We start from the raw sequence: 27,821 nt of genomic DNA on the forward strand, positions 1-27,821 counted from the left end.
TTTCCTCAATTTTTTTAAGGACACACTGCACACCATGCTGAGATATGCCAGGTTTTTAGGTAATAACTCTTTGGAAATCACCTTGTTGGTGCACAAATACTATTTTATGTCTTTCAAACTGTGTTATCTTTGGAATTTTATATTTAGACACAACACTGGTTCATCCATTGAGTGTTTTATGCTTGAATGATTCATAGGTCAGCGTTAAGTGGCTTAGGAAATGATAAATAATCCTCTGAAAATGGCCAGTAACAAGTACTAGACTAAAAGTGAGTGAAAAAGTAGCTAATGTCCAAAAAAAGCTTTGAAAGACCTCCAGAAAGCCTGGAGGGCTATTGCCCGAGAGTGCTTGAATACATTTCAAGAATATCTGGCTCATTGGAAGCAAAATATGAAAGAAATGAGTGGTGGATCGAGACTTTTGCATTTTTATAAATTAAAAGAAAACATGGATGTGGTGTGTTGTGCAAAAGCTGGAGTTTTCACTGATGTTTGCCAAGTGGGTGTCATCTGTACCTAAACAAGCTCCAAATGTCGCAGAGCTACAGGTGGTAAGTGTAAATTAATGAAAAACATGGATTATTAATTATCTGAATCTAATTAAAGATAATTTTGAGTGTCAGAAACACCTGCTATATCCTCGTCATCCTAAAGCCCCATGAGTTCGCATGCAGATACACAATCGCCGTCTCTTGCACTCGGTCGCAGCATCATTGCTCGATGGAGCACAAAGCCCCAGTGGGATGCTGGCCGGCCTCTCCCACTCGATCTATTCAATGTGACCACGTCCTTGACAGACGGAAACAAAAGCTCCACGGCACAGTTTCAACATCAGATGGAGCAAATCCAAATTTGGAAACATCAGACACGTTGTACAGTTGGACACCAAACCCAGGGTTTCCAGTTATTCATCGTTTGTTTGCAGGGCACTCATTAAACATGATGAAATGTCTTTTTAAAGGTTTACACTCTCATTAGTGGTGGCCTTGATATGCCGCTGACACACAGTTGAGTCAGGGCAGGTTGGATGTGTTGAGGAAAAAGAGTTTATTAAAGTCGTTGCTGAGTGACAGACATGTGGTGGTGGGGAACATATGGATGCTCTGCAGCACTAAAAAGCATGACGGGCGGGGAGTGAGTTTGCATGACCTCTTTTTGACAAGCTGCTGTGTCAAGGCACCGTGACTGTGTAATCTTCCCTGTGGATTAAAACAATGCAGATTAGTTTTTTTCCCTCTTTCCATCTCTACTTTCCCACTGTTGATTTGTCAATGTGCTGAGCTGGGGTTTTTTGTTTTTCCACAAATCTTCCCCTGACCTTGTTTTCAGTGGCCATAGCTGGCCAGTGTAAGGGGTCACATGGCCCAGAGCTGGTCTCACCTGCCATTTTCTGCCTGCTGGAGCAGATGGCGTTTGTCTGTGACCCTTTCCACACCTTGGAGGACAAGGAGGGATGAGGAGGGTGGCTGGAAGGCGGTGTGGGGTAGGACTGAGAGAGGGGGGGGGCTCCCTCATAGCAACTGGGAAGTGGGGAGTTGTGATGAGGGAGCAGGGAGGGAGGCAGGGGACTCAGCTGGAGATGCTCGGGGCTTAGGACAGGTTGCAGGGAGCAGGCAACTGCAGCTGCAGCCCAAGTCGAAAGGACATTGACGACGACATCTGCTGATCAATAAGCTATTTGTCATGTTCATAGAGCAGCCCCGCTCCGAAGACGACAGAGATAGAAAGCGGAGGTCAGATCAGATGTGCTCTTAGGTGGGGGATTATAGCTAATAGGACTTGCTTTGTGTAAGTGAATTCGCCTGTGGGTGGAATTGAAATTGGTCCATTTTTTCTCTGAGAAGCAGCTCAACATTTCTGCCTATTTGTCCTTGATCATACAATGTTTGAGCTTTAAGACCAACTATCAAAGACTGACTGGAAAGTCAAGAAAGTCCTTTCTTGAGCTGCAAATTCTCAAAATTGTTTGAGCTATTAAAAGTTTTCTGAGAGACTCTGAATTTTCTTAAAGTTTGTCCTTTTTAAGGGCTCGTACAAAGCGCCTTCGCCTTTAACAGAGGATGGTGGCGTTAAGTGAGAGAAAGAGCTAAATGAGTGAGCCTGTAAACATGCCAGAGAAAGAAAGACCACAGGAGCACAAAGCTGGGAAACCGCTTTACAAATCTGGACCTTGCTGATGTTGCTACAAGCCATATCTGGCCTCAAAGACGCCTGTGTGCTGCCGGCGGTCTGAGCAAGATGAAAGGCTGTAATCCTCAGCTGAAGTATGCGGCGAGGCCTGCTCTGCCGATGAGGAGGTGGATAGGGTTCAGCCTCCCGCAAACCCCTCCGACGCCCCGAGGATCTGCCGTCTCGCTTGGGCGAGAGCCATGCATTTTACAACTTTAATTGGATAAGTTGACTGGTCTAATGCAATAATTTGATCACGCTAAGCCTTAAAGAGATCTAATATGCTCCCAAAGTATATTTGTGCGCCCTCTGAAGTAAATGACTGAACCTAATCCATCCATTAGAGGTCACTTTACGGCCCAGGAGTCCAGACTCCAAAATATCTTAAAGGAGCAGTTAGTGGGCAAATAAATCAGTCTGTGAAACCCTCATTTAAACCTTCATGCGAGGGTGGAATTTGCCTTTTTAAATTTGTTGGTATTTTTCCTCAAGACTTTGTTATTTTTTAATAAAATGCTCGATTAAACCTTGTGGAGTGTAAACCATGAACAGCCAGTGGTAAAATGACAAAAGTCTCTGCTCTTCATGTATAATTATCTGGTTTTGCATATTATTTTCCTACTTGATGGCCAGTACGAGTTGTTTAGCAGCCCAGTATAAATTATCAGTCGGTGGCCGCCAATAACATAACGGTGACTGCGTGGTTTCACTCTGCTGAAAGGAAGATATGAGTTAAGTGTGGTTTAAAAAAAATCCAATTCAGAAGCTGTAACTGTGACTTTTCCTTTCAACTTAGCTTTCCCTTTGTTATAATATTTGCTTAATTTTCACCCATTTGTTTGGTTAGTTTTAGGCACCAGAGATGCTTGGTTTGGTTTATGAATGTTTTTGCTAAAATACACCCTTGTAGCATAAATCTTGTACTATAGAGCTGAATTTATTGTGTACCGTGTGTTCTATGCTCTGCTTTGTGACCAGAGGTTACATGCACTTCACAAAGCCACTAGATTTATCTTGCTGCTTACCTTAAATATGGTATATAAGGCAAAACACAGTTTGTATAATTCTAATGAGCTTGAAAGTCAATATTTGAAAGTCAATACCTTTATTCTTCAGCACAGTCTGAACTCTCTTAGGCAGCTTTTGTGTCATGTCTTCAAGTAGTCTTCAGGAATAGTTCTCCATGTCACGGGTTGCCGGGGCAAGCCGTGCGAATTATTAAGGACCCAAAATGCAGGTGGCTTCTGAGGTGAGCGAGCTTTATTGCGACAGTGATGTACAACACAAAAGAAAGGATGGCGAGAAACAGAACTGAAAACACTCTAAACTGGGAAAACTAAAACTTAAACAACAAAACCTGAACATGAACGAGGGTACCTTGCAGGGAGAACTACGCGGGGAGAATGCACAGGAAGACGGGGCAAAATACACAGAATAACCGAAGGGCATAACACAGACGAACCAGCAACAAGGACGAGGGAACACACACTATAAATACACACCAGTAATCAGGGGATGGGAAACAGGAGGGAAACACACCTGGGAGACATAACAGCTGACGAGGCAGGGGAAACGAGACCTTCAAAGTAAAACAGGAAACACACTGACTGAACACAACACACACCAACTAAACACAGGCTGGGGGACACAGACATAGGGACATGAAACGTGAAACAGGAGAATACAAAAACCCAAGATAACCAAAACCACAGAATAATAATAAACTTAACATAAACACGGAGTCACAGACTCCGGACCATGACACTCCAGGCTTCCTGAAGGACATTCAAAGCTCTTCTTTGGATGTTTCTGCCTTTTGTTCTGTTCTTTGTCCACATGATCCCACACTGCTTCAATAATGTTGAGGTCTGGGCTCTGGGGAGGCTGATCCATGACTGATAGTGCTCCACTGTGTGTTTTTCTTGACAGTGGGTTTGGGTTGTTTTCATGCTAAAAAAAAATTTAATTGCGCCAATTAGACTCTTTCCAGATGTTACTGCATGTTAAAGTCTGATGGTACCTTTCTGTGTTCATAAATCATCAATTTTGACAAGATCTCCAACAACACTGGATGAAATGCATACCAAACCATAACAGAAACTCCGTCGTGTTTTACAGATGGCTGTAGACACTTTTTTACCCGTCTCCTAACCTCCATCAGACTTGTTTCCACTAATTTTCAGTTCAGTTCTTCTGCAATTTTCATACCTCAGCTTTTTCTGCGTATTTCCCTTCTTTAAGAATGGCTTCTTGACAGCCACCCTTCCACCGAGACCATTTCTGATGAGGCTTCATTCAGCTGAAGGTCTACATGCATCTCTCAGGTCCAAGTTTCTTCAGGTTTTTTAAGGACATACTACACACCAGGTCGACCAAACAAAACATTCCTTGGACTTGACTCAAATTGAGAATGAATGAGAAAAAGATGTAGAAAATGTCCAAAGAAATAATGCTGAAATTTGTTGTAAATAGCAGTAAGTTGTTAACATGTGTGAGAATTTGTTTTCTTGAAGGAAGTAGCAAGTCGACAGAAAAGCTTCTTGTTTATCTTGACCTCACTTCACTGTGAACACAATGATAACCTCACTGAAGCCTGAAGTTAAGGAGGTGACACCGCCGCCCTGTGACATAAGTCAACACGTGCTAGGTTATCTTCTCAGAAACTCGCTAACTCTGTCTAGCTGGGACGATCTTCCCCATCCCCCCACACCAAAACAGTCCAGGCCCTGGTAAAATACATGCATCAGTTTTATGGAGCTCATGAGAGGAAAAGGTTAATCGAATGGTTTAATGAGGCCTTTTACCGAAGCGTCTTCAAGGTCGTTTTCATAGGTGCATTCCCCTGTTCATTGCATATGAGAACCTGCCAGTAATATGCTTCGCCTCCCATATCATTCACCTTAAGCCTTCATGTTTCTGATGTTTTCTGATTGGTTTCAAGGTTAAGTACACTGCAGAGCCGTAGTGTACTGGCTGTTTTTCTGAAAATAGCTTAACCTAATGGATCTGTCCTTTCCCTGTACATGCAGTGTTTCACTAAACCATTTTCTAGTGGTTTCACAACATGCATATGCAGCGTTTTAAAGGACTTGTGACACTTATTCTTGGCATTTCCACTGAATGGGGTATTATCTGCATTCCTAAAAGCAATTAGGTGCACTTAAGAGACTTTTTGCCAGTGGGATTTTGTGTAATGCCTAATTACTGCTGGTGTTTCACCGGGTTCTCAGACACTCAAGTTAAATGTATTGTACTGTAAAGAAACACTTCTACACATTAGTATATTACTTTATCTGATTTCAGCTGAATTGACTGTTCACCACAATGTTCAGGTCTGTAAACTTTAGTTGAGTTCTTCACCGTACAGTGAATAGATTTTTGTCAAGATCAGCTCTAGGGTGAATATGTTATGACTCCTTTTATGCTCCTGAAAGTGTGCCGTTATTTTGACTAAAACATGTGCTGCGAAGCACTCCGGTAAACATCCTCGCTTTAAGATGAGCAGATTGATAGAGCCCGTGTGGTTTTCATTGTTGACACAACCTGTGTGGTGGCAGTCACAGTGGTTGCAACCATGCTATTTACCCCCAGCTCAGGGCTCTCTGGAAAACATCCTCATGTCGTTGAGGAAACAGGAAAGGGTGAAAATGTGTGAAAATCAAAACACTGCAGTCCTGAAAGTGGGTGTCCTGTGAGTCTCTGATGAAGTGATAAGTTGTAAAATTGAATGTTTCTTAAAGTAAATGTAGAATAATGTTTCAGGACAATGTACTGGTCAGTTTTAAACAGAACTCTGGAGTCGGATCCTAAGTGGAGCAGGTGGGATGGATAAACAAACCCAAAGGGCTACAAATTAGACTATACAGGCCTCAGCTAGTATGTTAAATGCTCTTGACAGTACAATTAGAAGAAGACTGAACAAGTATAGTTTGTAAGGTCTTTCGGGAGAAGGAACAAAAGTGCCTAAAGACGAACATGGCAGCACAGCTTAGGTTTGCATCTGGACATAACACAAGACTTCTGGAACAAAATCATTTGGACCAAAGTGAAAATGTGTGGTCATAAAGCACAAAGCCAAACACCTCATATCCACTGTCAGCATGGCGATGGAGGGGTGATGATTTAGGCTTTTCTTGTAGCTACAGGACCTGGACACTTTGAACTCCTCCGTATACCAAAGTATTCTAGAGTCAAAAGTGACTTTATCTGTACAACAGATAAAGATCGGCCCAAAATGGGTGCTGTGACAGTACAACAAATACAGAATGGCTGAAAAAGAAACGATTCAAGGTGTTACAATGGTCCAGTCAAAGTCCAGACCTCAACCTGATTAAAATGCTGTGTTGGGACCTTAAGCGAGCTGTGCATAAACCTCAATGAAAGAAGAGTGGGCCAGAATTCCTCCACAATGATTTGAGAGACCGATAACATGAGACACAGAATAATTACTTCAGTTATTTCTGCTAAAGGTGGTTCTTTAAGTTACTGAATCATGAGGTGGACTTTTTCACAGGGCTGCACAAACACATAGAACTGATTTTAGAGAGACAGGTGGAAACAAATTTAGGTGGGGCAAACAATCCCAAAGGAGGGGAAAGAAGTAAAACTAACATTTAAACTCAAACAGGAAGTAACCAAAGGACAACAAATTGACACTGAAACATGAAAACGGAGGTGGGAGAGAGAAATGTGAGTGGTTAGAAAACAACAATAGAAACCACTAAAAACAAGTGGCTACCACAAGGGCCACAACATATGCTGCTGACCATTAAATCATAGCTATTAAGAAGACGATAACTGTCCATCTTAACAAGAATTAACACAAAAACATGATGTGCTTAAGTCTCTGTCAGTGGTGTAAGGCGCTGCATGGATCATGATGAACATAGGGTGGAGAAAGCAGTTACAGATGCAGGAAGGTGGGGTTTTAATAGTCCTGTAAAACCCCACCCAAGTGTCCTGCATTTTGGGATAATCTTCCCCATCTCCAGAGATGAGCTCCTGCAGCACTGCTGCAAGAGGGCCCGGGGCTGTAACCAGAAAGTACAGCATATAAACACAGTGAAAAAGTGAATGTCAGCTTCTGTTAACCTCTTGGTAGCTGGAGAGAGGCTGATGGTTGCTTTAGATCACAAGGACTGCAAAGCCTTGTTAAACGTATTACAGGTAAAGATCAATATCAATTTAGAGACTCCCCATCTGGTTTAATGATTGGTTAGAGTTCACAGTTTTCACTTTTCGGCTCTGAACATAGAGCTGGTCAGAGGTTCAATTCTCATCTTGCATATTTGAGTCAGACACTCCATATTCTCCCGATGGATCCATTGGTGTGCTTGATGGCTAAAAAGCACTTGAAAGGCATAAAATGAAGCGGTGAATGAATGCTCGTGTGACTGGTTGAATGTGGCTTGTAGGGGAAAAGTGTTCTGAGGGCTCGGCTGGAGTACAAAAGCACCATTTAAAGCGTATCTAATTTTGACCTGCATTTGACCATCTCTAAACCTAATCGAGCTTCTAAGTATAAGTAAGTAAGTAAAATTTATTTATATAGCACATTTCACAGATAAAAATCACAAAGTGCTTTACAATAAGCACTTTCTGATTGCATAAGAATTAGAGGATGCATTAAATGTTGTGTATTCTAAATTTGCTGCTTTCTTTAAAAAAAAAAAAAGTCTTTCTGCTGCGAGATCTAACTGTCCCTTTGATTAGAGGAGGATAAAACTAAGATTACCCCATAATAGCCCCCATTTGTGAATTGTAATCACACAAGGAATGCTCTTTTTCTTAAAAAAAGATTTACTTAAGTTTAATTAAAGATACCGGCATCAGCGTTAATCCAGCTCATTCCACTCCTAATGACTTTAAACATTTCCTGAGATCTTCCAGAGAGGAAAATCTCGGTGCACTTGATGATGTCTCACTGGACTGGCATCGTCCCCCACCCCCCCCATCAACCCCCTTCCCTGCTCTAATGAAACATGACCGAAGACTGCGTTGCGGGTTTTCATTGTATTACACACTTCATCTTGCAACAAAGAAGTGAAATGACACACATGTAGATGCTCACTAACATGCAGGGAGTCTCCGGAGGAAGCCCCGCCGTGTGATTTGCATCTGTCTTGTGCAGATCCAGGGCAAGCTAGTGTTGGGTAAACAAACAGGCCTGCCTGTCTGCAGAATGGCATTTCCTTTACTCATCATTGTGCACAAAATACTCCCTGAACCTCTTCCCAAAAGATTCCCGTCCATGTTGACAGCTAAATATCCACGCCTAGCACCACCGACGTGTTTCCAAATGACTTTGCACCTCTTGCTTGCTCAGACATTTTAGATGGTTGCTCTCAGAAACAAATCTCAAGCCCAAACGTTTGGGCTAATCTAGTGTACGATTAAAGGCTGACTGGGAACACACACCTAGACTGTAGAATCGACCAGTCTGGTAATGACCTCAAGTGACGCACGCCGGTCGCCCCTGGTCGCTCATCTGTGATCAAGCTGCAGGGGATTAATGTCACGGAGGGAAAGTGTGGCTGACCGCCAGAGCAGCGGGCCCGACAGGATGTTTGTGCGTTCGTGTGGTGCACTTACTCTTACTTTTCTAAACATTTCAGGGCCATGTACTACACCTGAGTGCACCTACACTTCACTACAGTTGAAATATTGCCAGCTGCAGTGCTTTAAAAACTATCTGTTGTATTTAGCTCCATCTGGGTCAGCATTATCATGCTGCCCACAAAGTAATGCATCAATTATTTAACACTGGAAGGAACTGTTCTTCATAATGAGCACTTTCAAGCCCTCTCTAGCCTCGAGATATCGCTCTGATGAAATGCGAGGCATATCCAGTTCGACGGCAAAGCAAGCTGTGCGTTCGTTTTACGTGATGTGTTTATATTTTACAGGCCAGTCCAGGAATCGGTGCTCGCTGTTGTCTCATTTTAAATAATTTTTTTTGGGTGGTAAATTGAGCCAAAAACTTTAATTTGTGCCAGATAAATCCATTTAACAAGGTTACTGAAAGCTTTGATTCCAGCATGAACTCTCCAAATGGGAAATTTGTTTTGAACTCACTTGCAAAAATGCAGTTTACACATCGTGACAGACTTGTAATAGAGTATTTTTGCATGGCTGAATTGCTACTTTCACTTCAGTAAGCGTCCTAAATACTTCTTCAACCGCTGCACACATACTACTACTACGAGCACCAGCGTCCTTCTAACCCGAAAGGACCTCAGAGGTGCTGACACTCACGCTACATGCAGCCACAGCCAGCATACCTCAGACCACCCTGCACCCTATTACAAATCCATATCGACCCACCGGCCCTCCGGCCACTGCCCCAGCACCGGCCTGTCTCCTTCCCTGTACCCCCTCCTCCCTGTGGAATGCTAACCTAGTCCGAGTGTGTGTGTGTGTGTGACAGTGGTGGAGCCAGGCTGGCTGTGTGGGCGGCCGAGTGTTTCCAAACAGTGGAATCTGTCACTGACACCCCTGGCAGAGCAATAAGCGGCGCCTTAATGAGCTCAGCAGATCACTCAGCACACACACACACACACACGTGCACGTTCATATACGCATATGAATTTTGCAAACATCATGCGCACACACTTACACAATGGTGTTAGTGGACTTAATTATCACTGTGACAACGTATGGATTATATTTTGCACGTATTGCATGAAGACACGCACACAATAAACTGTAAATAAAGGATGGGAGTTGCCACCCTGACTTTACATATTAATTAGTGAAGTGACGATTTCAGCTCACGCTCACAGGCTTGGTTAGCAGGGTGCATAAGTGCATAGCACAGACGCAGATAGCTGCTAATTAGTGCTGAGTATCATACAGATAAAAGAAAAGAATTTCACCCAGCAACACTGGCACGAAGAATTCTTAGGCTGTCAGTAGAGTTGTTATTGCATTAATAAGAGTCCAAAGGGCTCTAACAGCACAAATGCAGTCACGACATCCAGTTCGGTAACAAGTGGAAAGACATCTAGCTAGAATCACCTGTCATTATGCCACACACAACTTTCAGCCCTAATAATGGCGGGGAAAAGGGTTTTGTTGTGCTGGGCTATAAATATGTGCTTACAGTAAGGGTGGTCTACAGGGATTGACTCTTTCAGACATGGCTTCATTTTTCAGTCCCAGACGTTGTGCACGTGTACAGTCAGACTGTAGTCTATATAGTAGTGTGCAAAAGTCTTGAATCACCCCATGTTTCTTGATATTTTGCTTTGTAAATGGGAAATAGATGCAGTGATTTACTGAAATATGTGCAAACATACATGTAAACACACACTAAAGGCAAAAAAAATAGAGATTGTACAATTCTAACAAGCTCAAAAGTCAGTATTTGGTGTGACCACCTTTATTCTTCAGCACAGTCTGAACTCTTTTAGGCAGCTTCCTTCCTTCCACTGAGACAATTTCTGATGAGGCTTCAGTAGATGATCAGCTGATTCATCTTTAGAAATGAAAAGAAAATGATGTGTTTCTGTGACAGGTTGCCAGAAACAAAGTGGCTAAAGATACCATTTAAAACCAGTTCGTTGCTGAGTTGTCTTTTATGTGTTGTCACAGCACTTGTTCATCCCTTCAGTTATGTTTCTTTTGATGATTCATAGGTCAGTGTTACGTGGCTTAACAAAAAATGCTTCGGTACAAGGACTGGACTAAAAATCAGTGAAAAAGAAACCAATGTCCAAACAAACCAGAAGAAACAAGAAGAACTTGGAGACGTTTTGCTCAAGAGGAGTGAAGAAGGTCTAGCTTGGAAGCAAAATATAAAGATATGAGGGGCAGCTGAAGACAAATATGCACCCGTGCACATCCACCAGTGTATACCTAAAATGTACGGACTTTAACTTCACATGCTTTCACAAACCCATTCATTATGCAATTACAGTTGTCAGCCCATGCACGCACGCACACACACACACACACACACACACACACACACACACACACACACACACACACACACACACACACAATCATGCAGATATGCACTTATGGTACCATCATTATGTAGTTAAATGGAAATAAACAAAGCTAAGCAAACAAGCATCGCTTATTTCCTGCAGGAAAAAAACACAGTGAGCCTCACATCTGTTGCACTGCACAGCGCTACTCGCTGTTTCGGCGCTCCCCGTCGATCAAATTAAAGCCAACGGCACGTTCGATATTTCTTGATTACTGTGCGCGTCCTTGTGTTAATGCTGACTCAGCCATTCATTCATCTGTCTTTATTTTTTTTAACCCAAATGGGACAATGGTGTGTAATTGGTGACCACCTGCTCGTAAAATCAAATCTCGCTCGCTCCACATTCAGATTTCCCCTCACGAGACAGCTGCGCTTATGATAAACACAATTACCCCGCTCTGCGTGACACTTTGGTCACGAGCGCAATCATCGGTCATCATGAATCTCTCAGAGTTTTATGATGACAAATGACAATGTCGCTGCCGGCTTTAGGAGACATCTGATAATGAGTGTCACTTTTTTGGGGCGGTTTATTTACCTTCCCTTATCTTGACGTGAGCAAGTCGCTCCATCAGCCTCCTGCAGACTCATTTTGCTTCGCGTGATTGTTTGCTGAGGACATCACTGACAGTGGCTGTAGAGCACAGTGGCAGCGATGGCCCCAGCTCTAAGTTTCCCCTGTCCTTTCTTTACCCTCTTTAACTGAGCACTCCTGTCACCGGGACCCTTTTAATTCTCCCCTTTTCACCCATCCGGTGCCCGCCTCCTCCTGCACTGGTCCTATTGGGGAGTAGACAATAGAACCCCCCCATCACCCTCCTCTTCTTCCCCACTTTTGCCTCTTCATACCCCCCCCCCCCCTTCTCATCTCCATCCTGCCTGGGTTGAGGCTGCGGGCTTCATGCTGCAGTTAGTCACAGCCATTCAGCTGGGACTGATTGTGATTGTGGCAGATGGGCCGGAGTCACTCGGCCCAGCAGACCCAAGCACTGCTTTCTTTTTCCTTTTTTTTCTCCTCCTCGCCTTCTCCTTCACTTTTCGTCTTTTCGCTCTCCTCCTTGCTCTTGATCTCTTCCTCGGTTGTCTCTATCTGTCTTTTGTCAGCACGCTTGTCTCTTTGTGTTGCGGTGTTTTCCCCGTCCACATTTCTCTCTCTTTTTTTTTGTACAAGGGCTCAATTTGGCCAGCTTAGGCCTCAGAGTAGGTGGTTGTCAGATCATTTAATGGGGACTGACACCCCCCCCCCCCCCCCTCCCCGATCTCCCCACAGAGCTCCCAATTTGACTATTTTCCCATTTTTGCAACTTTCTGTATGATCAAACAAGGGTGCCAGCCTCAGGAAAGGATCGACCAGGTGTGCAGGGAGACAGAGTGACTACCTGAAAGTTGCAACTTTACCACATTTTTGCATGTGTGAGCTCTTCTGTTCCCCCCCCCTGCTCTGAAAGGAGTCCACTTAGTGGAACATTACAAGCCGGCTGCTGCTTGCCTGTTCATGTCCCCTTGTTTGAGGTAAAGATTTGCACCCCCCCCCCCCCCCCCCCAGCCTACAACGCTGTTGTCACCCCCCACCTCCTAAAAAAAAACAACTCCTCCTTCTCCGTGCAAACCCCCACCCCAGCCTCCCGGCCCTCTCTTTCCCCCCTGAGGAAAGATCCACCTTCAGAGAGGCAGCAGAGCAGCCGTCTCCCTGAACACATGTTAAACGTCCTGTAAGCCCGAGGAAGAGGAGGAGGGAGGCAGTCACAGAGAGAGAGGGAGAGGGAGGCTCGGAGACAGACAGCATGAGAGAGAAAGAGATAGAAGCGGAGACAGACTGAGGAGAGAAATATTCGGAGGAAAGATAAAGCCGGGAGGTGGGGTGGTGGGCGGCAGATCGGAGGCACAAAACACTCGGTGTGTTTGTGCGTGTGTGTAAAGAGGAGCCTCGGAGCGCTGAGGGAAGCGTGCATGTAGCAGGAAGGGAGAAGGGAAAGCGGTGTATCGGGAGAAGTCGGTGCACGCCGGCAGAGTGAGGGAGGCAGCAGAGTAGGGGAAAAAGGAGGGGGTGGGGGGTGGGAAGCAAGGACTTTGAGAGCGAGGAAGAGGGAAAGGCAGTCCGGGGCAGAGCCGGCAGCGCTCTGTTTGTGGATGTAAACTTTGTCATCTGCGGGATCAGTCGGACAGCAGCTGCGGAGCAGGAGGAAAGCGTGCCAGTGGATTACCATGCGTGTCCTCTGAATGCACCAGGATGCTGCGTCTCCACGAGGGTAAGGAGCGAGCCGGCGTCAGCCGCTCATGACATGGCAAAAAAAGAAAGAAAGAAACCTTGTTTTCTTGTAAGATTTGATTGTGACTGAAGTACGCTTGGCTTGTTTGGGGATTTAAGATGTGCATCACATGCATGCCGGCAGATTCACTGTTACCTCGTTTAGGCTTCCTTACTTTGTCCCGAGCTGCAATATTTCCAAGTAATGCCCCAGAGGGGGACATGTTTCATATAGAAGGACTGCACACATGTGCGATTTGCACTGATTTGCGAGGGGAATCGCATGTTCTGTTGCTAGTGGCAACAGCATGGGGTCAGGGGTGCTGCATAGAAAAAACAACCCACTTTGTTTCTGACTGATAACACCAGGAAACAGACAAAGTGGAGGTTAAAGAAGCCCGGCTTTGCAGGGATTTGTATGTGCAGGAATGCATAGGCTTCAATTCTTTCCTTATACACTCACTCTCTCTGTCTCGCTTGCTCAGGCAGATTAAGATTTCCTATCCAGCCCACTAATCCCACACTGAAATGAGCTGAACTGGTTGAGGTGGTGGACAATAATATGGAATATTATGTATATATAGTCTTTCCCAGTGATGTAGCGTTAAGACCTGCAGTGTCAAAGTCACGGCAGGTCAGTAGGGGGGGGGGGTCTTCCCTTATAGGCAGCCTAATTTGCAGCAGACAGATAGATGCTCAGTGCTTGGTGCCTGCAGCCATCGCAGGGATGCCGGGGCGGCTTTATGTTTTTGGGCTGACTTTGTTATCTCTATAAACAGAACTGCTGGGGAATAGAGAAATGAGAGCATGGGAGAGCATGGGAGGTATCATCACTCTCTTGCTGGTGTTGTCAAAGCGCCAGAGAGAAATGCCATTCTGTCTTTTTTTGAGTTAAAGAGAGCTTTTTTTTTGCCCTGGGAACTGGTGCTTCCCATCACAAGAGCAAAAAATAGCATCTGGCATGGAGTGGATGCTTTACAGCTGGGAATGCCAATGAATGTAGGCAATCTATGTGAAGGGTAACAAACAGCAGATTAAAAGGTGTTAACTTAAAGCACATTACGGTTGCAGCAGTACCCCAGTATATGAGGCACTTAGGTATATACTGAGGTATTCAGCAGCGAGCGGCCAAACAAAGCCCTAAAAACTCAGCTTCATACTTGACACTGATCCCCCCGACACACACACACACACACACACACACACACACACACACACACACACATGTTATCTGCTATTTGTTTATGATTTCTTTTGCACCAGCACGTTCCTGACGCCCAGTTTCCACCGCAAAAAAGGTAGCACCAGTATTGCAGACGTCAGAAGCACCTACGCGAACCAACCTTGATTTATTTACCCCTAAATCCTGCTGCTGGCTGGTTCTCAGAAAGCCACCAAGAAGAAGTTATTGGAAGGGATGGAAACGGAGACAAATTGAGGGTGGACATGTGTCAGCTGTTTGGTCTGGTTTCAGTTTAGAGCGTTTATCGGGGAGCACAGGAGCAGTCATTGATATCAACCCCACCGACCACGGGGGAGGCAGATGTGTTGCCACAGTGGGCAGTTTGAGCCTGTTGCCCTCTCTGAAACCTACCTGGGGATTACTGGATAAGAGGATTGCCAAGTGGAGGGATTTGATTTTATAGAATTAAAACTGTAATTCTCTCCATCCCAGCCATGCCACAGTGCAACCATTATTATCATCCGCCCCCCGTTTGCCCCCGGTGCCACACTCTTTTATGACACACTTACTTCATTACTGCATCGTGTGTCCTACATTTAGCCAGCTTTGATTTAACGGTCAAAAGGAGTTCATCACGTGCTGGTGGAAGTTTTGCCATAAGTTCGTTGGTTGGAGTAAACAGTGAGTGCTGCAGTGGTTTGGATGCTGGATGCTGAGCCTAAACGACCCACATAAGCCTTCCTGGAACGTGACAACCATCCCCACTGAAGGGGAAAACAGTCAACCCTACAATATGCTGGACAAGCGTGTTAGAGTTTGCTATATTTGAGGATTATTTGCATAGTTAGCTGCGAAAAAAATCTATGGTTTCTTTGCCCTGTTTGTAGTGCAGCAGTAGTCCCACCACACTGCAGATTTTGGGCTGTTTTCCAGTTTTTGCTAGCAGATTGAAAAGGACTGATGCACCTTTACAGCTTCACATGTGGGCAGAATTTATTTGATTTCTGTAAACAGATCAACAGAGTGTACCACAGATGCCAAAAACAGACAACTTTTAACCAGGAAACTGAGTCTTGAGTCCTGTGTGGGCCCATTTTTCAGTTTGGGGTGTTTTCAGAGGCTATTATAGGTTATTCATAGAAGAAAATGATGGTTTGGGTTAAAATAAAGTATTTGTTGCTTATCTGAACTTGATGCATCTACTACAACAGCCTTCAGCTGCAGGTCAAATATCTGGATTCCTCAAAATCTTCAAGAACCTCAAAGAAGTCCAGCAGCTTTCATACCAAGCACTTTTGACCACTTTGACCTGGCACTTCTTCGCAGCACCACCAGAGGTTGTTTGCATCTTGAACACATTTTCAGGTCACGTTGACAGCTTATGAAACAGCCTACGGGATTGCTGTTGGAGGACAGTCTTGACAGATGACATAACCTGAGTGTTTACTTGTCAAACAAAGGCTGGGAAAAGACGACTGTATTTTCTTTCCACCAGTCTGCCTCACTCTCACTCCTGTGCATCCGATTTCCCCAACTTTTCCTCCTCCCCTTTGGTCTCCTCCCCGTATGTGGCGCTCTGTATTCGGTGACCCTCAGCTACCACTCTGGGCTCAGGTCAAACAGAATTACTGAGGAATGTCCCTCTGTTCAATGGCTGGCCCAGTGGGCCTCAGCATGGGAGCACTTCCCCTTCATTGACAGCCAGAGGACTTTCATTTTGAAGGAGGGAGGGGGTTGAGGGCTCCTTCCAGACAAACTTTCCCATATAATTCCCAGAGTCTTTGCAGCGCTGATCGGCACCGTGGAGCCGTAAGCCAGTTTAATGATGTATACGTGTGAGGCACATTTCAGGATCTCGCCCGCTTGAGTCTTGTTGAGACACTCTGCTTCTGTGACTGCAGGCCATCCAGCTCAATTAAGGCTGCTTTGAATGCATTCCTCCCCCCCTATCCCCCTCAAACTGCACATAGGATCCCTAAAAACAGTATGCAGAGCTCCGTCAGGCTAATACAAACCTGTTTTTACCAATACATCATCTGAAAAAAAAAAAAAAGCTTGGTAAAGAATCCTGACATTTTGCAACGCAGCTATTTTTTTTGGATGCATGCAGCCACAACACATTTAATTCCAACTGAAGTCTCATGCTTTGGATGTTAACAAGTTGGAAATGCAGAACAATTGGATTATCAGATGTCTTTTTTTCTTTTTCTATCCTCCTCTGTCTCCCCGTTGGCTCAAGTTAGAGCAATGTCACTCGGGAAAAATATAAAGTTTAATGGTCTGACACAATTTATAACCAATAAAAGGCTTTTATTTGCTAGCTATCAATGGTCTATTGCATGAGCTGACTGTTTTGCCTGGAGACAAAGCATTGCCCAGACACCCTCGCTGACTGTTAAGTGATGTCATTAGAGCTGGAGCATTTTTGTGGTTTCTAAACAGATGAACTTGCTCCATTTGAGTTCAAAAAGGTGCGAAAACTTCTGGGTTGGGGTTTTTTTTTTGCATTTAAACTGCCTGTTTTCCAGTCAAAACTGGCTTAAAATATTGCCTCTGTACAGAAAGCTTCTTGGCTTGCAAATTTTTTCCTTTGTAAGGGCTTTTATTGATAAGTCTTAGTGTTGGAAGGGGGGGGAGCAAATCCCCAAATTGGATTTGTTTTTTAGGTCATAGCACTGCATGCCAACAGTTTACAAGATAATATGGTGTTGTCCTTGTTTACTTTACACAGGCTGACACACTTTCACAGTGCGTGCACGCACCTCACAAGTTTTCTCGCTCAAAGCGGTCTAAGCCTGATTTGCCAGCGCTCCCACTTGTTTCATATTTCTCTCCTCGTCACGGTGACGCTTTCAACGGAGTGAGCCGTTTATGAGGTTGGAAAAGGGGGTCAGTGTCGTATTTGAGGTTGCACGGGGGCGGGGAATGTCAACAAACTTCAGCTCCCCTCTATCTTGGCTGTAAATCGTCGGATAATAGTGAGAGAAACATGCGGGACCGTGTCCAGAGGCTGAAGGTGTTGGCGCAGCTGGAAAGGAAATGGAGAGAGGCTGCTGGAGAAGCTCACCTTTTGAAGCTGTAAAACTCTTTTCCAAACACTTCTCTTGTTGTATTTTAGCCATTTGGTGACAGTCTTTACTTAGAGTGAATTACGGCAGCGTGCAGATGCTTTTAACTGCTTGGTTACCAACATGCCAGAGGGCAAGAACAGGAGCGCTATGGCAATTTTGTGAACACGTAAAAGAGAATTACTGGGACCAGACATACTTAAAGATGGAAGCTACAGTGCAAAGTGACTCTAAGTAAAGCGATGCAACTAAACGCATGAAAAACTGCCTGCATCACACATGGAGAATAGTTATATTAATGCCATGGCTTTTGCAACAGATAAGATAAGATAAGATAAGATAAGATAAGATAAGATAAGATAAGATAACCTTTATTAGTCCCACACGTGGGAAATTTGTTTTGTCACAGCAGGAAGTGGACAGTGCAAAAGTTATGAGGCAAAAATTAGAATACAATAAGAATAAATACAGTACACAACTGTACAGAATAGAATAAAATAAAATACTATATACAGTAGAATAAAATAAAATAAATATACAATAAGATAAAAATAGAATACAAATACAAATACTATATACAACTGAGTAAAAATACAACGATGACAGAAAGGATTATTGCACTTAGTATTATTGCATATGTATGGATGTGTGTGCTTGATCAGTTAAAGTCTTTATTATGGAGTCTGACAGCAGTGGGGAGGAAAGACCTGCGAAATCTCTCCGTCCCACACCGTGGGTGCCGCAGTCTCCCACTGAAGGAGCTGCTCAGTGCTGTCACAGTCTGCTGCATGGGGTGGGAGATGTTGTCCATCAGGGATGACAGCTTAGCCGCCGTTCTCCTGTCACTCACCACCTCCACTGGGTCCAGAGGGCATCCTAGAACAGAGCTGGCCCTTCGGATCACCCTGTTCAGTCTCTTCCTGTCCCCAGCAGAGATGCTGCCGCCTCAGCAGACCACGCCATAAAAGATAGCAGAAGCCACAACAGAGTCATAGAATTTCTTCAGGAGGGGGCCCTCCACTCCAAACGACCTGAGTCTCCGCAGCAGGTACAGCCTGCTCTGCCCTTTCCTGTAGAGGGCGTCTGAGTTATGAACTGCCCAGGAACACTGAGGACACATATGTGTGCCTGCAGAGGTGGATTGCAGTAGAGATGGCTGACCCTTGGCTCAAATGCGTCTTGTTTGCAGCACCTTTGTCTTTATTGTATATGCAGTGGCCGTTTGTCCGCTTCTGTAAAGGGCTAGTGTTGTGTTGACAGCTGTTGTAAAATACCCTGTAGCCTCTGCATGGTCTCCATGAGTCAGCAGAACCTTCTAGCATTGTAGTACAGTAGTACACATGAGTCTCTGTTCCCCAATTACCTCAATGCAGGCTAGCCGGGGTGTGAAATACAGAACAATGGATGAAATGTGTGACTTGGTTATATGTATGTGGATGCATTTATAGCACTGAACATGCAAAAAGTGCTACATTAGCATTTGCATCTTCTGGCAGTAATGCACTGTTCAGGGTTACTGGACTTTTAAAGCTGAGAAGCCTGTGTGGAAAGGCTCACTGGAGTGGTGTTATTAAAACCTTCTGATGGTAATTTGAACATGTTCGTGCGTCTTTCAGAAAAACATCCTTAATGATTATATTAATCTGAAGTCTTCTGAAAATGTTGCTTTGTGCCTAAATGTGCACCATGCTCACTTTTCAATTGAAGATGTAATACTACTGAGTTCTAGTGACCTTTACTTGTCACTTTCAACAAAGTACATCTCACAGTAGCCATGTGCAAAACTATGGCTACCTGCTACTGTGAGATCTACTTTCCATCCATCCATTTTCTTAACATCCAGTTCATAGGTCACAGGGGAGCCTACCTCAGCTGTCATGGAGTGAGAGGTGCGGTTCCCTGTTGTCACCCCGTTACGCTCCAACCACGTATGTATATGTTGCATGTAGTTTGGCCTAGATCATAATTGCTTTTTTAAGACTTTCTTACAATAATTTGAGAACAAACGAAGGGTTCACGGAGATATTTTTTGGCATCTAACGTGATCAAATAAGCAGATGTTTGAACAAGCTTCTGTATCTGCCAAAATAATGTCCTTTTCAGACTCCTTTCTATTACTATCTCATTCCAAACATGTCTCTATCATGTCTAAAGGAGCACTTTAGGCACCTTGCCATGAACGTGATAAGGGGAGTAAGTTAGTTCTATGAACCAGAAACTTCAATCAGCTTTTGAAAGCTGAAATGGCTCATTGGAGGAGGATTTTGAGACTTTTGACTTCAATAATTTGAGTGAAAACTGACTGGAAGTGAAAACTTTCCAGCAATGAAACAAGTTGTTCCTTTCTGTTAATATGATGGCATCTCATCCTATGACTTACTTAGACTTAGTTCCTCCTACGCCAGGCGGCGCATCGGGCAGCTAGTGATCTCCATCGATGTCGGTCAGCAGCAACTGCTTCAGCTTCGTCCCAGGCAATGTCGACAGTTCTCAGATCGTCCATGAATGTTCGACGCCATGTGGTCTTTGGTCGGCCTTGCTTTAGCTTGCCAGTGCGTGGACGCCATGTCATGGCAATCTTAGCTGGGCGATGAGGGGGTAGGCGTAAAATATGGCCCGCAAAGCGGAAGCGCCTTTCTGCAACAACATCGGCTAATGGGCGGGTGCCTGCTCTTCGTAGGACCTCCTCATTTGTTATTCGGTCCCGGTAGGAAATTCTCAGGATTCGCCGCAGGCCACGTTGTTGAAGCACGTTCAGGTGTTGAATAATTGCACTTGTTGAGCGCCAGGTTTCACTAGCATAAAGTGCAGTAGGGAAGACGATAGAGTTCAGTAGTCTGATCTTGACCCTTACATTCAGGGAGGTCGAGTTCCAAATAGGTTGGAGACGTCGCAGGACACCAACTGCCTTCCCTACTCTGGCGTCGACATCCCGATCAGAGACCCCATCATTCGAGATGATGCTGCCAAGATATGTAAAATTCTCCACCTCTTCAGCACGTTGTTGGTTGATCATGACAGGAATGCGGGCACGTGCATAGCCAACTCGGAGTACCTTGGTTTTTTTGACGCTGATTCTTAATCCAACTTTCGTCGCCTCCCTCTGCAGGGCCGCGGTCAACTTTTGGAGGTCTTCCTGAGTCGAGCCCAGCAGGGCGATGTCATCTGCGAAGTCCAAGTCAGTGAGATTACGCGCTTCGTGCCAGGGCACACCAATGCCAGCTTGGTCAACTGATCGTCACATGATGAAGTCAATTACCAACAGGAAGAGGAAAGGGGATAGCACGCATCCTTGTCGGACGCCAGTATTGATCTTGAAGAAATCTGTGCAGCCGTCATCCGTCCGGACGCAGCAACGGGAGTTGGAGTAGAGACAACGAAAGGCATCTAAAAACTGCTGAGGGACTCCATAGTGGCGTAGGATAGCCCATAGAGTCAGCCGGTGGACGCTGTCAAAAGCCTTCTCGAAGGCAATGAAATTACTAGAAATCTTCCTTTGGTATTCCAATGTTTGTTCAATGATCATGCGGAGGGTGAAGATTTCCTCGACGCATGACCGGCCCCCCGAAACCCAGCCTGCTTTTCTCGCAATCGTTCGTTCACTGCGTGTTGTAGCCGATTCAAAAGAGCGAGGCAAAACACTTTCCCGGGTACCGACAGCAACGTGATGCCCCGCCAGTTGTTACAGTCACCCAGATCACCTTTTCTCATCCTATGAACGTTTAATGAATACAAGGTATATGTTTGTAGTCTTAAAGATGTCTTAAAGTATTTAAAGAACAATTTACGTAATAGGACCTATGTCTGAATGACAGTGTCACTTTATCAGACCGATGAAGGCATCAGCAGTACACATACCTACATGTCTAAAAGGATGGAAAAACATTTGAGAGTCTTGTAAAAACTCGATGTTGATGGAAAGACTATCACAGTAACCGATCAGGTTCAGCTTCATAGCAGATTGCTCAGCATCATCTCATTTTCCACCCAGGTCACCTGTAAATACCCAGACAAAGACATCAGCATGCCTCAAAAGGAACACTTATTAGAAGATCAAACAGCGCCTAAAATCCTCCCACACGTCGCCCTCTTAGTGTCACAAATATTTCTGTAGCTTTCCAACACAAACCCACCCATTTCATACCACTTCGGTCAGGTGAGGAAGTAAAATAGCCAACTTAGTCTCTTGATTGTCGTCACTCTTCACCACATCGCCAATTTTTCAATTCATTTCATCCTGCTTCTGTCTATGATAGCAGGCTTTTATTGCTGCCTTTAAGCGTGGCGTCTTGGCACACGCTGAGACATTCTTGGCCTTTAGACACAGTTGGGCTTCATCTCAAGCGTACAGAGCCTGTATAGATCTGCAGAGATGTTTTGTGTTCATCTCTGGAGAAGTATAATAATTTCTCAGGGACGAAAAAATAAAAAACTGGTTTTGTTTATCTTGTCCGAATCCATTTCACAAAAAACAGGAGAACTCCTATATCATGAGGTAATTGCAGTCTTTTGTGAAATGTGCCTCACTTAAACTCAATTATGTGTCAGAGGGTGCGACATAAGTTAGACAGCCATCACTGGGGAAAATTTTAAGCAAACACAAGATTACAACCTGTTGGAGTGTGAGTATGTGGCTGGGAATTCTTTTTGATAAGCTCTGTTTTCCTTCTCTTGCCCCATTTCCACATATCCCCTCAACTGTGTTTGCTAAGGTACAGCAACAGCACCTTTCCAGTTTGGAGTCATCTCTCATTTATGAATTGCACATGAAAGATTCAAAGTTGTCTGTAAATGTGTGTGTGTGCATGTCTTTGCATATCTTTGCAAGTGTGTTTGTACATGTGTGCTCAGCCATGTGCTTAAGATTGCCCCTCCGTGTGATCATGTCTAGCCCCATCCTCATTCTTCATGAGCCACGCTGGTGAGTAAACCCTCCCGACAGACAAGAAAGGCAGGCGGGCGGGTGCTGCAGCCATTTTTAAAGCACATCTGCTCATCCGCAATGTTTCGTTTCGTCTGGGCAGGAATGCATCTGTGGCTTGGAAACAATTGAGGTCAGGCCCTGCTCGCAGAATAAGAAAACATTTAGGTAGACAGACAGACAGCCAAGCAGGGGTAATCCACGCTTGGCAAATGCATTTCTCTCAGAGGATTCCTTATGTCTGATCTTTGTTACTTCATAAGTTTTGGAGAAGTTCTGGCCCACTAAACAGTGCATTTAAATCAGCGTCTTCACTCTGATTTTGAAGATTTTTGCAGAATTCTTTGAAGAGTTTCATGCCTCTTCAGGTGGCAGCTGTTGCCAGAGGCATTAAGCTATTCCACCCCATACATATTTGTGATACTGTATGTCTTAAACACCCTAAAAACACCATCAAATTTGGCACAAATGTAATCAGATCAAATCAAATCAAATCACTTTTATTGTCACATCACATGTGCAGGCACACTGGCACAGCACATGCGAGTGAAATTCTTGTGTGCGAGCCCCACAAACAACAGAGATGTGCAAACACAACAACACAAACGAGCAAAATACAAGAATGGCCAACCTGAAACTAATAAATATATGTACAATATATAATAGTGTATGCATTTCTGGATGTGTATACTAAATATTTTCCTACGTGTGTGTGTGTGTGTGTGTGTGTGTGTATACACATTTTTACAAATTAAATAGTAAAAAAAAAAAAAAAATAAAATAATAATAATAATAAAATATATAAAATATACAGAGTTGAATATGTGCAAAACAAGTGGCATTTATATACAGTGTGGAGTGCATAATGTTGAAGTTCCAGTAGTGAAGCTGAGGTGTCTATGACGTGTTCAGCAGTCTGATGGCCTGGTGGAAGAAGCTGTCTCTCAGTCTGCTGGTTCGGGACCGGATGCTGCAGAACCTCCTTCCTGATGGAAGCAGTCTGAACAGTTTATGGCTGGGGTGACTGGAGTCCTTGATGATCCTCCCCGCTTTCCTCAGGCAGCGCTTCCTGTAGATGTCTTGGAGGGAGGGAAGCTCACCTCCAATTATCCGTTCAGAGCACCGCACTACTCGCTGGAGAGCTTTGCAGTTGTAGGCGGTGCTGTTGCCATACCAGGTGGTGATGCATCCAGTGAGGATGCTCTCAATGGCACAGTGATAGAAGGTCCTGAGGATGCGGGGGCTCATGCCGAATCTTTTCAGTCTCCTGAGAAAGAAGAGGCGCTGCTGCGCCTTCTTCACTGTTTTGTTTGTGTGTACTGACCACGTAAGATCCTCAGCCAGATGTACACCAAGGAACCGGAAGCTGCTCACTCTCTCCACAGCAGCGCCGTTGATGGTGATGGGGGTGTGTACTTCTCTGCACCTCCGGAAGTCCACTATCAACTCCTTTGTCTTTGCGACGTTGAGGGTGAGATGGTTGTCTTGACACCAGTGGGTCAGGGCGCTGACCTCCTCCCTGTAAGCTGTCTCATCACCGTTGGTGATAAGACCCACCACTGTAGTGTCGTCCGCAAACTTCACAATGATGTTGGAGCTGTTAGTGGCTGTGCAGTCGTAGGTGTAGAGTGAGTACAGGAGAGGGCTCAGTACACACCCCTGTGGAGCACCAGTGTTCAGTGTGATGGGGGATGAGGTGATGCTGCCCAGTCTGACCACCTGGCGTCTGTCAGACAGGATCCAGCTGCAGAGGGAGCTGCTCAGTCCTAGATCCTGCAGTTTCCTGTCCAGCTTCGAGGGAACGATGGTATTGAATGCTGAGCTGTAATCTACAAACAGCATCCTCACATACGTGTCTCTCTTCTCCAGGTGTGACAGGGCAGTGTGTAGTGTCAGGGCTATGGCATCATCAGTGGACCTGTTGTGGCGGTATGCAAACTGTAGAGGGTCCAGTGAGTCGGGTAGTGCAGAGCAGATGAAGTCCCTGACCAGCTTCTCGAAGCATTTGCTTACGATGGGGGTCAGGGCTACAGGTCGCCAGTCGTTCAATGAGGAGATGGTGGAGGATTTGGGTACAGGGACGATGGTGGCCATTTTGAAGCAGGCTGGGACTACAGACAGAGAGAGGGAAAGGTTGAAGATGTGTGTGAACACTCCAGCCAGCTGAGCCGCGCATGACCTGAGGACGCGGCCGGGAATCCCGTCCGGACCAGTAGCTTTGCGTGCGTTCACCTTCCTGAAGCACTTCCGCACATCCTCCTCAGACACAGTGTGTGCACTGACGTCCGGTCTCATGGTGTTCGCTGCGTCGAATCTAGCGTAGAATACGTTTAGATCCTCACACAGAGAGGCCGTGGTCTGCGGTGTGCTGGTTTTCCCTCTAAAGTCTGTGATCGTGTTTAGTCCCTGCCACATACTCCGAGGGTTGTCAAACTGTTGCTCCACCCTGTCCCTGTACTCACGTTTGGCTGCTTTGATCGTCTTCCGGAGTTGGTAATGTGCGTGTTTGTAGTCCGATGTGTTCGCGGAGGCAAAGGCGGTGTTCCGTGCCGCCAGTGCCGCGCGAACATCTCCGTTAATCCAGGGTTTTTGATTTGGGAAGGATTTGACTGTTCTGGATGGGACGACATCTTCCACGCATTTCCTGATAAATCCGCAGACTGAGTCTGTGTATTCATCAATGTCTCTGGCGGCCACGTGAAACATTTCCCAGTCCGCGTGATCAAAACAGTCCCGCAGCGCAGACTCCGATTGGTCCGTCCAACAGTGCACCGCCCTCCGGGTTGGAGCTTCCTGTTTCAGCTTCTGCCTGTAGGCGGGCAGGAGCAGGATGGAGCAGTGATCTGATTGGCCGAATGGGGCGCGGGGGAGGGCTTTGTACGCATCCCGGAAAGAGGTGTAACAGTGGTCGAGTAGCCGGTTTCCACGTGTGTTGAAAAGGATGTGTTGATGGAGTTTTGGTGAGACTTTCTTCAGGTTTCCCTTATTAAAGTCTCCGGCTGTGATAAACGCTGCCTCTGGGTGTGCGGTTTCCTCACTGCTGATCGCGCTGTACAGTTCCCTGAGTGCACGGTCAGTGTCGGCTTGTGGGGGAATGTAAACAGCCGTAATAATCACTGCTGTAAATTCCCTCGGTAGCCAGAATGGCCGGCACTTAATCATCAGGTACTCCAGGTCCGGTGAGCAGAAGGATTTGACCGGGTGCACGTTCGCATAATCACACCAGCTGTTGTTGATCATGAAACACACACCACCGCCTCTGCTTTTCCCAGTAAGATCCTGTGACCTGTCCGCGCGGTGCACAGAGAACCCCGGCAGTTGTATTGCGGAGTCCGGTACTTTGTCCGATAGCCAGGTTTCTGTGAGGCAGATCACGCAGCAGTCCCGCATCTCTCGCTGGAATGAGATCCGTGCCCGAAGCTCGCACAGCTTGTTCTCCAGAGACTGCATATTAGCCAGTAATAAACTGGGTAACGGTGGTCTGTAAGTGCGCCGTCTCAGTCGAACCAGAACGCCAGATCTTCTCCCTCTGCGTCGGCGTTTGCGGCCTCCAGGGCCAGAGAACAAAGGCGTCTCAGGTGAGATGAATGGGGGGTCTGCAAACGGAGCGTCCGTGTTGCAAAACTTGAACTCCGGAAAGTTATAAGAAAGACCGTCTTTTATGTCCAGTAAGGTTTGTCGGTCGTACACAAGGAGACAAGTGCTGCTCGTGAAAAAATAAAGGAAAAGTAAAATTAAACACAGAAGAAAGCCGTTGCTTGGGGGAGCTCGCGACGAGGCTGCCATACTCGGCGCCATCTTGAGGGAAATGAGATGAAAACAGAAGGCATTTTCCACATATTTCTGCAACACCAACGATGATAGTGAATGGACTGGTACTTATGTAGCGTTTTTTTACTCTGTTTAAGCATTCAAAGTGCTTTCTAACTACAAGATTCGTTCATTCAAGCACACACTCATACAACCACTTTTTTCCTATGCCTAAACACTCGTATGGCCAGAGGGGCAAAATAGCGTGTGATAGCGGTGATATGTGTTGTTTAGTTTTGTTGGTGATTTACAAATGTTGCACTTGGTAGCGTCTCGCCTGTCCCCAAAGACCCAGTTGCCTTCTTTAGAAACAGCCAAACTCGGAAACTTATCTGCCAGTTCGGCAAACAGTCTGAACAGAGTAGTGGCAGGCATATCTGCTCTTTAGGAGTGCTTGCAGTTTTTCTTGACTCACCGTATCTGTAGTGGAATTTAGCATTTGAAAGAGTTCTGGCAATATGAGACATTAATCACTTTGACAATTTTGATTGATTGATTGAGATATATGAAAAGTTTTAGGCTTTTTGTAAAAGCTGTTTGTCCTGATGAATATCTAAACGCAGGTTTTATGTCCTTTGTGTCCACTGAAATCAAAGCTGAAACCCTTCCTATTACTTTAGGTAGGAGTGTGGTCTGTTTAACATGACTTGACTCTACTGTTTTAAGGATGGAAGCTGAGGAGACACAGAAGAATTAATGAGATTTTGCTTGTCAAAGTGTCTCCAAAAGCCACATTTTAGACCACAACTCAAGAACTTATCCACTGAATGTGCCAATTTTTCTACATAGACACTTAATAGGATAAAAGAAGCAATGACTTTTTGAGGTTTTGAAGAATTCCCTGAAGTTCTTTTAAGTGGGAAAGGCAAAAAAATTTTCACACAGTCTAGTTCACAGAGATTGCCGCCATCAATCACACGCTCCAAGATTATGTCAATGCTTAGAGTCGGAGGGGAAAAAAAAGAAAACAAAGCTTCCCGGTGTATTCTGTCAGACTCCTGTGAAGTACCGAGGGCTAGATGTTATCTCGGAGGGAAAAGCATAAACAACTCGGAGCGCTCAACCTGTTATTGACTTTGGATTAATCTTGCTAATCGTGATCATCTCAACTCGCCTAACTACATTGCTCAGTGTAGCACACACGTGTCCAAACAAAGTCCAGTACGCAACTCCTAAATTAAAACTAAGTATGAGTCATGATGATGAAGTTATGTATGGGTGTTGAGATGACCCACATTCTTAGTGTTTGTCAAGCACACTGTTGTCCAGATTCACATCACAGGGAGGCATTTATCATACATACTTGGTCAGACTAACAGTGTTTCTGAGTGTCTAATGCAGATTATTGCTCCACAACATCAAACAAGGACTATGTTGCTGATTAGAAACGTGTCTTTTTGGAAAATAAAGACGTTATTAGGCCACAT

At 45.0% G+C, this 27,821-nt stretch overlaps 1 protein-coding gene across 12 annotated transcripts in view; it reads left to right on the forward strand.

The window, feature by feature from the left end:
- Positions 1–27,821, forward strand: part of LOC309700519 (nck-associated protein 5-like) — a 188,052-nt gene that overhangs the window by 64,450 nt on the left and 95,781 nt on the right. For 2 of the 12 annotated variants that reach the window (XM_082524108.1, XM_082524110.1), the window contains exon 1: positions 12,826–13,413. The exons of 8 other annotated variants lie outside the window; for them this stretch is intronic. In XM_082524108.1, the coding sequence (XP_082380234.1) occupies positions 13,385–13,413 (29 nt within the window). In that variant the 5' untranslated portion in view covers positions 12,826–13,384. Of the gene's footprint in view, positions 1–12,825; positions 13,414–21,305; positions 21,400–27,821 lie in introns of those variants that run through there. 2 more of the 12 variants (XM_082524098.1, XM_082524109.1) reach the window with 2 other exon arrangements.

The sequence above is a fragment of the Aulonocara stuartgranti genome (genome assembly GCF_965226115.1).
Source record: "Aulonocara stuartgranti genome assembly, chromosome: 23".
In the NCBI taxonomy this organism is placed as follows: Eukaryota; Metazoa; Chordata; class Actinopteri; order Cichliformes; family Cichlidae; genus Aulonocara; species Aulonocara stuartgranti.